The 11,529-nt window shown below is 37.0% G+C and overlaps 1 protein-coding gene across 5 annotated transcripts in view; it reads right to left on the bottom strand.

Annotated features, from left to right (window-relative positions):
- Nucleotides 1–216: 216 nt before the first annotated feature.
- Nucleotides 217–11,529, bottom strand: part of TNFAIP8 (TNF alpha induced protein 8) — a 131,630-nt gene continuing 120,317 nt past the window's right edge. For 4 of the 5 annotated variants that reach the window (XM_027875143.1, XM_027875142.1, XM_027875141.1 and 1 more), the window contains exon 2: nt 217–1,828. In XM_027875143.1, the coding sequence (XP_027730944.1) occupies nt 1,263–1,828 (566 nt within the window). In that variant the 3' untranslated portion in view covers nt 217–1,262. Of the gene's footprint in view, nt 1,829–4,365; nt 4,459–11,529 lie in introns of those variants that run through there. The other variant, XM_027875139.1, reaches the window with a different exon arrangement.

The following is an 11,529-nucleotide window of genomic DNA, read 5'->3' as shown; positions in this document are numbered from 1 at the left end:
CTCTTTAAGACTCTGTTTCAAAAATTAATGGGAACCTTTACTTCAGTGAAATGATAATATATAGAAATAAGACATGCACACATGGCTTTGAGTGCAAATGTTCTTTGGTTTACTCATCAAAATATCAAACAAAATATAAACAATTTTAGTAATTAAATAAAAATGTGACATTCTATATATTCACAACAAAACTTCTCAAATATTTGATATCCATTCATTTTGGTCTATTTACTCTATGGGAAGTTTGTTTTTTTTTTAAACCACCCATATATTTCTGAGGGTTCTACTCTGTTGCAAAGGTCAATTCTCTGTTTATTAGACCAATTGGTCACTTACTTACTTACATACCAAGAACATTCCAGATTATCATTCTTCTTTCTTAGTTTTGAAATTTATGTAATGCCCACATTTAACATAAACACACTTCAAAACATCAAGATTATACTCCATGACTGCACTAACAAATACTCAAGGTGAACATTGCCTCATTACAATTTGCAAACCTAGACATCACCATTAATTCTAAAGGGCAAGACTATATGCAAGAGGCATGTTATTTTTATCACACATTATTCATATTTTAAACACAGTTTATTATACTATGAAGTCTTTTAAATATATAATTTCCTGTTCCTCAAAGGAACTTTACCTCTGAGGGTATGAAAATCAAGAGTAAAATTTCCATGGCAACTGATTTGGCTTGGACTGGATCTTAACACTATAGATGAAAACTTTGCACAAGCATCAGGGATAGAACTAGAAAACTCAGGTTGTTTCTAAAGTAGCGTTGGCATCAAAAGGAAGTTTTTTTGTTTTGTTTTAAGCAAACACACATCAAGAAGGAAAATAAATGAAAAAAATATAACTTTATACATATTAGATGCAATAGAATGTACCATCACCATGAAGAGCTCCCTTTAAAAAGTTCTTGCAGGGTGCTATAAATACATTTGTTTTATTTAACATACTTTTCATGATATGTTAACTGTTTGGTAGCTCTTAACCAGATATTTTGGCAATATGCTTCTCTTCAAATAAAAATCAAGTCCCACATCTAACAATATCATGTGATGTTTATTCTTGGTGCTTTGGGAATAAGATGGCTCATAATCAAAGAATTGATTTGGCAAAGTCTTTTTGAAGTATCTATAATCTTCAAACAAAAAAAAAATAACCCTTGGTTTTTGATTCCTTTTTCCTTCATAAATCAGCAGTGCTTTATTTATAAGAAATGTTAGCAGTCACAACTGTAATCCAGGTACTCATATGTTCCCTTCATCCAGCATTTTGTTGATGCCTTCACAGAGTTTTTGCAAATGGGGCTTATAGGTTCCAAAGGGATTGTACAAGGCAGCCAAGAATTCACAATCTGAGAAGTGGTCAAAGACATTGTTAACCCGTCCATGGGATTTGGCAGTTAGATGGCGCTGAATGATCTGGTGAAGCATCTCTCTACATTCATTCAATAGTCTGGACAATACATTCCGGTCAAAGGTGTAATCAACCTGATAGAAACTGACCACGGTCATTGCAAGCTGATGAACTTTCTTCTTGAACTTCTCCATTAGCGTTAGTTCATCTTGGTTAAATTGATTATTCCTGTATAGGATGGCCAGCTTGATGACGGTTTTGATCAGGTTTTTGATAATCTTCTCAGCCTCCTTCTTGTTGTGAGTGTATTCCTTTGTCACTCTATAGAGTTCATCTAAAACATCACTGCTCGTATCATCAATCAAGGTTGTCGCTATGGATTTGGACACCATTTTCCCAAGGATCTTCTTTTGGGCCTGTACGGCCAGGTTTTTTGAATTAAAGACATCTGTAGCCACTAAAAAAAAATGAGGAGGAGGGAGAAGGAAAAAAAAGTTAGTAAATATGAAGACAAAAAGTCTATAACAAAACATTTGTTAAATATTGTTTTTTTAATGTTTTTTCTTCTGCTGTCTGGGATTATCTTCCTTTCTGCTGACATTAACATCTGTTAAAAAGGAAGGTGAAGTAAATATACTTGCTTAAACTCCTTAGTCTAGCATTCAAGGACCTTTATCATTTAACCCCAACAGTTCTTTAGGCCAGGGTTTTCTAAACTTTTTTTTTCACCCCATTTTGCTGTTTTGTGACCCCTTGTCACCAATGTGACATGTGATGTTGGGGCCCCTTGTCAGAAATGTGTTTTTTTAAATGTATAGAACAAAACAAATAGGATTACAAAGGAAACAAATTTTATTGAAATAGTTAGGAAAGAATTTTTAAAGCCCACTAACCTGAGGTTAACCTAATCTCCCCTTTGATAATAATAAAATGGATATTTGTAATGGATAATAATCCAGTCAAACTGGATTATTCACCATTCCCAGGTGTGCCCAATTCTTTTCCATCTCATGCTTTTTGTTCATGTTATTCCCTCCACATGCACTATCTTCCTTTACTCATCAGCTGACATCAAAAGAATCTTTCAAAAACTAGCCCAAAATGCCACCTCCATAAAATTAGACATGATCTCCACAACCAAAAATGCCTCCTCTCCCCTTTTTCCTCTAAATTCCTACAGATCTCTCTTTGTAATTCTATATTTACCATGTTCAATTTTATATTACAGATATTCATGCACATGTCTTAATTTTCCTACTGGACTGCCAGTTCCTTGAGAAGAGGATGTGTCTCATTCATCTTTTTATTTCCCCCATACACTAGGCACTCAAAAATGTTTGTTGAATGAATATTTTGTTTTTGGATCTGTTTGCTCCCTGGTAAAAGGAAAGATTAGACTAGATGTTATCTATACTTGCTTCTACTTTAACATTTTATTTTTTGCCATGTAGTGATTATTTGCTAGTTTAAGGTTACAATCTTCCCCTCCTTGCATTTTTAATTCTAAGGACTCCCGGCCATCTAAAAATATCAAGGCCAATCACATTGTGATAAAAGGTAAGCAAATGTACAGACACAATTGATAAGTTATAGATGTCACTTTATTTCTTCTTCTGATTCTTCTGACAGTACTTTCTCATGTGTGGCTATTAAGTATACTCATAGTCAATGTGTATATACAGTGCTCTTCATTCTGGTTTTTTTTTCCCCCAGTCTGCATTATTGGGGAATATAGGTCTTACTGTATTTTTTCACATTTTGTCACTATGTCAATGTATAACCCAACTGCATTGATTTACCACTCTTAGCCATTCCCCAACTTGTGGCCATTTAGGTTGTTTCCAGTCTTTCGTTACTATACAGCACATTTGTCTTTTAAACAAATCTGTCTCATATTGTTCCAATTCTTCTAGAAAAAAATTAGAGAAATCATGTGGACAGTGACAGCATCACAACCCTATTTCCACTATTGTCCTGTTCATTCTTGTTTCCTCTGCCTCCAGAGAGTTATATCACAGACTCTATTCCTAGGATCAACTGCTCATAAGCACTTATTAAGCACGGTTCATAGAAGTCAAGAAAACTAGAAGGGGAGTACTGAGTTTATAGGAGGCTCACTGAGAAGATATTCCTCAAAAGATGTTGACTAGAGGGGCAGCTAGGTGGCACAGTGGATAAAGCTCTGGCGCTGGAGTCAGGAGGACCTGAGATCAAATCCGCCCTTAGACACATGACACGTAATAGCTGTGTGACCCTGAGCAAGTCCCTTAACTACGATTGCTTCACCAAACAAAAACAAAAGATGTTGACTATTATTCAAAAGTTTGGATGTCCTAACCAGAAAAGTTAGGGAGGAGGAAAGGAATTATATGGATAACTCTTTGGTACTATTTATAGTATTTCTGAGTGAAAACTGAGTGATGTTTCCTTTAAGTGAAGACTAGAAGACCTGGATTCCAGTTCTGGCTCTTCTATTAACTGACAGTGTGACCTCAGGGAAGTAATTTCCCATCTCTGGGAAATTAGTTTCCTTATCTGTAAAACGAAGGAATTTGATTAGGTCTCTCAGGCCCTATCTAGTTCTAAAATTCTATGATTCCAATGAAATAAAACTTAAAACCAAGCTCATCTGATATGTTTAGCAGGATACATAATAATTTCTGTGCGGCATAGCTGCATATGTTTACACTTTCCTTTGATACCATAAAATCACCACCAACACCCACTAGTAGATTTACCTTGCCCCTGACCTTTAATCATTACCCCATGTCCTAAAACTAATGTATGGTATAGTGAGAAAAATATTAGAATTGGGTTTGAGTACCAGTGAACCAGGTGACCGTAAGGAACTACCTCATCTATACAATGAGGTAATACTTGCATTATTTACCTCACAAGATTGCTCTTTCAGTCAGCCAAGCTGAGGAAAGCAGTTTATAAACAATATCGCTTTTTTATTTTGTGTTGCACTGATTCCTTTCCAATATGCCTTACCCCACTTGGAGTCCTGCTCACTGCTCCTGAGTAAGGATTTTTGGTTGCTGGAGGGCATATGGCAGGTAAAATCCAAGTTGTAAATTGTCTGCCTGGAGGAGAAAGCATGATCTCCATGCCATGAAAGAGAAATGGAGAAGGATGAAATCTGGCAAATTTCTCATGTCAGGGAAGAGAACAATGAAAACGTGCTCTGGAACTCAGGAATATGGCAAAAGGGTAAAAAAAGCTAGAGAAGGACCTGACATAGGTAGCCTACTACATCCTCTAATGCAGCCTGACTAATCTCCATAAAACTACCTGCAGCAGCCCTGTAGCTACTTCCCCAACTAAGTTCCCTGGTTGGGTCCCTAGAGGGGTGAATACTACCTCTTGATTAAAGGGTACACCGTGAGTCTTCACTCTTAAAATTACAGTTCACAAGCCTGCACCAGTCTGCTTACCTTTAATAGATGGCTCAAAGGAACAACATTTACTATGATGATATATTTCCAGGGTCCACTACCCTACAAAAACACAGATCAACTCCCAACTGCCGTGGCTAATTCTCCCTTCAAGATATGGTTGGCTCAGGACAGGCAGGTGGTGCAGTGGATAGAGCTCCAGCCTTGAAGTCAGGAGGACCTGAGTTCAAATCCGGCCTCAGACACTTGACACTTACTAGTTGTGTGACCTTGGGCAAGTCACTTGAACCTCTCATACTTCTGTCTCTGCTCCTTGTCAGGGAGGATAGTGGGGAAGGGGGACATTCTCTTCACCTTACACTATCCTTGGGTAGCAGCACAGGGATTACACTCCAAACAGATATTTCCAGCCTCAAATGCCTCCTACAATTGCCCGGTGGGACTAACAGGCTTAGCTTTTTAAAGGCCTCTTTAAAAGGGCATGGCCAATGAATGGCCATCTGCCCTTCTATCAGGAGGACCATCTTCACACTTCATAAAGGGAGAGCAGAATCAGGTCTATGACCTTAGTGTTTACAATCTTCCCAATGTTATTGGCTGAAATGCTTTTAACAGGAGACAAGATCTTTCATTCCAAAATTTAGAGTTAAATTATTTAAAAACACAAATACCTGGGTGGGGTTACCTATTGCCACCAAGAATTTCAAAGTGTAAGTGAAGATAGCAGGCTCTTTTGTGCTTTGAAAATGGTAGGGGCTTATGAAGTAGGAGTATACTGGGCCCCAAAGAGAAGAGGGACTGACTGCCTTGAAGGGGAAACCACTAGAAAAAAAGCGGAAGCTACAGACAGGAAGATGCATTTTTTGCAGATCTAACCATTTTGCTCTGGGTTACCCCATTTTCTTAATCCATGTATAAGACATCTGAACCCTAAAAGCACATGACTAGAAAGTACTTCAGGAATATCAAATGCTTACACGAAGACTAAAAGAACCCACTTTTTAGGACATTTTAACACAAGCTTCTTCTTTCATGAACTGAAACAGCAGAAGAAATTGAATAAAAAAACTAAGAAAGAAAATGAAAGACAATTATGAACAGTGGTTAATAGTTTCCAAGTTTCATGTGATTCTGAAAAAAAAAATTTGCCAAAAGGTCTAAGATGAATAGGGTGGGTTGGGTTAGGCTGTCAGTGGATTTTTCTATTGAAATTACTGTGTTATTTAAAATGTCCCTACAAAAAGAGGAAATTTCTAGGACACTAAGGTGAAAGAGCAAAGGATCTGGGGTTACTTAAGAATAAAAGCTAAAACCAAACCATCTCAGCAATGGACAGAGCTACATGAAAGCAGTGACATAGGAAAAGGTAATAATAAAGGCTCCAATTACAACTCTCAGTAAAGTCTTTCTTTTTCATATCTTAATCATTTGGTCAATTTTTTTGTCTTCTGTACCTAAGCGTTCTATGTTCCTTTAAAATAAGGTGTGGTTTTCCTCCTAATTCTTTTTTCTAAAGGCATTCTTTCATTGGTTCAGAAAATGGCTTGTTCTTACACCTTAAAACTGAAACATAAAACAAACCAAGGAAAATAGAGAAAATATCCCCACCAACAACAAAATGTAGGACTAAAAAACCCAGACAAAACACAACCATTTACATACACTTTGTAATTCCAATACTACCACCTTCCCTATAGACTCCAACCATGTGATAAATTACAGGAACTGAATGCCTCAGCAAAACAAACCTATTTTTCCAACCCTTTTTGAGATAATTTGGGTTTTGCTTCTCCAGGATAGGACAGGATTCTTTGAAGGTGCCTAATTTGGCTCATTTAGATCCCTGAATAACTGAGATAGTGTCAGGAATTTGAATCTGCAATGAGAAATGTTTCTTATTCAGGTATGGGCTGTAATAGATTAGCTCAAAGGTCCCATCCAACTCAGATTCTGTGTGATTCTATCATGGCTCCATGGATACTTTTATCCTATTATACATAGGATACATCCTAGATCATATTTTAGAGCAGGTCTTCTTAAACTTTTTCCACTCAAGACCCCTTCAGCACTTCTTAAAAGTACTGCTCTGACTGCTGGGAAAACTGGAAAAGAGTATGGCAGAAACTAGGTAAAGATCAAAATCTCACACCATATACCAAAATAAAATCAAAATGGGTTCATGATTTAGACATAAAGGCTGACACTGTAAGCAAACTGGGAGACCAAGGAATAGTTTATCTATCAGATTTATGGAGAACAGAATTCGTGACCAAACAGGAGATAGAGAACATTACGAAAAGCAAAATAGATAACTTTGATTACATTAAATTGAAAATTTTTTGCACAAAGTACAACCAAGATTAGAAGGAAGGTAGAAAATTGGGAAAGACTTTTTACAACCAGTCTCTCTGATAAGGGTCTCATTTCTAAAATACATAGAGAATTAAGTGAAATTTATAAGAATACAAGTCATTCCCCAATTCATAAATGGTCAAAGGATATGAACAGGCAGTTCTCAGATGAAGAAATTAAAGCCATGTAGAGTCATATGAAAAAATGCTCTAAATCACTATTGATTAGATAAATTTAAATTAAAACAACTCTGAGGTACCACATCACACCTATCAGACTGGCCAATATGACAAAACAGGAAAATGATAAATGTTGGAGAAGATGTGGGAAAATTAGAACACTAATGCATTGTTGGTGGAGTTGTGAAATGATCCAACCATTTGAGAGCAATCTGGAACTATGCCCAAAGGGCTATAAAAATGTGTGTACCCTTTGACCCAGCAATAGCACTTCTAGGGCTGTATCCCAGAGAGATCATACAAATAGGAAAAGGACCCACATGCACAAAAATATTTATAGCAGCTCTTTTTGTGGTAGCAAAGAATTGGAAATTGAGAGGATGCCCATCGATTGGGGAATGGCTGAATAAGTATATGAATGTAATGGGGGACAGCTAGATGGCCCAGTGGATAGAGCACTGGCCCTGGAGTCAGGAGGACCTGAGTTCAAATCCGGCCTCAGACATATAATACTTTCTGGCTGTGTGACCCTGGGTAAGTCACTTAACCCCATTGCCTAGCCAAAAAAAAAAAAAAAAAAAGAATGCAATGGAATACTATTGTGCTATAAGAAATGATGAACAGGCTGAATTTAGAAAAACCTGGAAAGACTTGTGTGGTCTGATGCTGAGTGAAGTGAGCAGAACCAAGAGAATGTTGTACACAGTAACAGCCATGTTGTGTGACGACTAATACTGATAGACTTAACCCTTCTCAGCAATACAAGGATCTAAGATATCTCCAAAGGCCTCATGCTGGAAAATGCTATCCACATCCAAAGAAATAATTGTGGAGTTTGAATGCAGATCAAAGCATACTATTTGATATATTTTTTTTCTGTTGTGTTTTGTTTCCTCTTTCTGGTAGTTCCTCTTATTGGTTCTAATTCTTACTTACAACGTCACTAATGTGAAAGTATGTTCAATGTGAATGTCCATGTATAGCCTATATCAGATTGTGTGCCGTCTTGGGGAGGGAGTTGGAGAAAAATTTTAAATTCAAAAGCTTAAGGAAGTGATTGTTGATAAATCAAAATAAATTAATAAAAAAAATATAAAAAATTAAAAAAAAAAGCAGTACTGCTCTGAGATTCCAGAGATCCCCAGGGCCAGAAATTATCCAACAATACAATGATGATATGTGATTTGTTCCTAATTTGAATGTTTGAAGGTCAGTCAGGATTAACCTAACAACATCTCCAAAAGGCTTATGATTAAAAAAAAATCAGTTAATCTTCTTGAACATTTTCAAGAATTTTGATGCAAAATCACATCAATATAAGTTGTAATTTTAAAAAACAAGCAACTGAGGAAATTAGAACTTCTTAGAAATCAGAAATATCCCCATAGATTGGTTGTTCCACTTAGACTATACCACACTTTTAAAATCCAAAATAGTATCACTTTTATATAAAATCATTATTACTAAATTCAAATTCAGTGGGGGATAGCTAAAGTTCAAACCAAAATTTCTATGTGTTTTAAAATATGTTCTAAAGGAGAAGACAACATGTGTATATAACGCAGGCCTGCACAATGTAGTGGCGGGCCAAAGAGGCCCAAGGGCGGCATGTTGTGTAGGCCTGATATAAGGTATAAAAAATGAATACAAGTTACTTTGGGCAGGAGAGTACACTGGAGGTGTGGTGGTAGGGGGGAGACAGGAAAGGCCTCATGTAAAAGGTGATACTTGAACTACTTCTTGAAGGAAACTTTTTAGAGGTGGAAATGAGGGCATTTCAGGCAGGATAGTCGGTGTAAAGGCATGGAAAAGGGAAATAGAGTGTTTGGTGTGCAGAAGAGTGAGTAGGCCAGTGTGATTATAGCCCAACATTCTAGGAGGCAAGTCATGTGTAAGAAGATTGGGAAGGCAGGGACCAGGTTGTGAAGATAGTAAAATATCAGTGGAGCTTATATTTGACCTAGAGCCAACAGGGAGCCACTGGAGTTTATTGAGCAAGAGGGGGCATGATCAGACATGTACTTCAGAAAAGTAACTTTGTGGCTGTAATTGTAATAGTAATTTGTAGTCAACTCCAAAGTATTCATGTTTGGATCAACTAGTTCATCATTTCATCATTTAGTTTTTAGAATCAGGGTGGTAGGTCTAAACAACCTTGAAGAAATGAGATAGGGAAAAGTCTAATGCTACCCAGTTAACTACTGTGCTATTGCTATCCTACGGTGTAAATACTCCCCCATATAGGGTTCTTTTCTCTCTGTCTGGCCACATGGGACATCTCACTGCACCTTCCCCACCTCTAAGCAGTCACTGCCTTTAAAACTTTGGCTTAATTTATTCGTCCCAATGCTCTTCATACTTGTGCAGATAGTTGCAGGTTGATTATAGTTGCCAAGAATAACAGGAACCTAATTCACACTCCACCATTTGCTGCTTTACTGAAATGTAGGGTCTCTCTTGTCCTATAACAGTAACAAGAACAACAACAAAAAACTATTTTCTTTTTTTTAAAAATTAATTTATTTTTAGTTTTCAACATTTACTTCCACATGATCTTGAGTTCTAAGTTTTCTCCCCATCTCTCCCCTCCCCTCACCCCAAGACGGCATGCATTCTGAATACCCCTTCCCCTGATCTGCCCTTCTATCACCTCCCACCCTTTCTATTTTCTTGTAGGGCAGGATAGATTTCTATACCCCATTGCCTGTATATCTTATTTCCCAGTTGCATGTAAAAAAATTTTGAACATTTGTTTTTAAAACTTTGGGTTCCAAGTTCTCTCCCTTCCTGCCCACACACCCTCATTGACAAGGCAAGCAACTCGATACAGGTTATACATGTGTAATCATGCAAAACACCTCCATAATAACCATGTTGTGAAAAACTAACTATACTTCCCTTCATCCTATCCCACCCCCCATTTATTCTATTCTCTCCTTTAACCCTGTCTCTCCTCAAAAGTATAACAAAAATCTATTTGCTGCCTTTTCCCCTCTCGTATCCCAAAAGCTGCTACAACAGCTTATACACCACTTAAATGCTTTTCAGGGCCCCTTGACCTATTTGTCCCTATAGCTTAGGTTGGCCTTGGAGTCCAAATCCAGAGGTGTTCCTAGGCCCTAAGTTGGCCTCAGTGAGAGATATTGCCTCCAGTGGGGCATAGGTTGATTCTGTCTTGCGGAACTGGACTGAAAAGAACAAAGACCTTGATAAGTGTTATTGTTCACCAGATCTTGATGGGATCTGGGTTCTAATCAGTTCAAATTAGCCTGTTCAGGCCTCAATATCTTCATCTGTAAAATCAGTGTGAGGAACCAGGTAATCTATAAGATTCCTTCCAATTCTAGATGTATGCTCTTTCCTGGCCCTCAGTTTCCTCATTGTAAAATGAGAAGATTGGATTAGATGGCCCTTAAGATTTGGAGGGGGAAGGTATCTATGAGCCAGTAATCTTGTCATGATCTTCCTGCCTCCATTTGCAGCCAAATTGCCTTCACAAACCTCCTAGATAGCTAAAACAAGATGAATGGATGTTGCCATCAGTCCTTTTCCTATTGCAATATAAACTACTTGAGGGCAGGAAGAGTTTCTTTATTACGCTACATTATTACCATTATAAATATTTAACTGCCAATAAACATTTTCCATCCTAGAAGAGAAGTGTATCCTCATGTTACTTCATTTGGTAGCTTAAGACCCAAAATAATCCTTTAAAATGTCTTCTTTCTTTCTCCTTTTTTAAAAAAATGCAGTTTTATTACATGTGGACAGGAATACTGGTAGATTTAAAATATGTAATTTAGACTTTTACAGCTAAGAAAACACAGATGTGGGAACTAATAGTTTTTTGGCACCAAAGACACAAAATTAACATTTGAAACAAAGACTTCTACCTACATGATAAAATAGTTCATAAAGCTATAAATTTATATTAATAATTAATATTTGTAAACATTGGGTCAAAATTATAGGGTTTTTTAAACCCTTAACATTTTGAGTTATACATTTCCATCTTCATTTACACAGGAGCCTATTTCTTAGACATTCACCAGCTGTTTGTGAAAGGTACAAAAATGAATTATTCCATGTTTAAAGTTTCCTTGTCAAAAAAAGAAAAACCAAGCAAGAAACATAATTTAACTATATTTAATCCAGGGATGTCTAGAAATTCTCTTCTCTGATTAAAAAAAAAAAGCCTCCCCCTACTGCAAATGGCCTCATTTTGGATG

The sequence above is a fragment of the Vombatus ursinus genome, unplaced genomic scaffold (assembly GCF_900497805.2).
Source record: "Vombatus ursinus unplaced genomic scaffold, bare-nosed wombat genome assembly UNPS02014807.1, whole genome shotgun sequence".
Taxonomy (NCBI): Eukaryota; Metazoa; Chordata; class Mammalia; order Diprotodontia; family Vombatidae; genus Vombatus; species Vombatus ursinus.
Note: the sequence above shows the minus strand (reverse complement) of the source record. Positions and strands in the feature narration are given on the sequence as shown.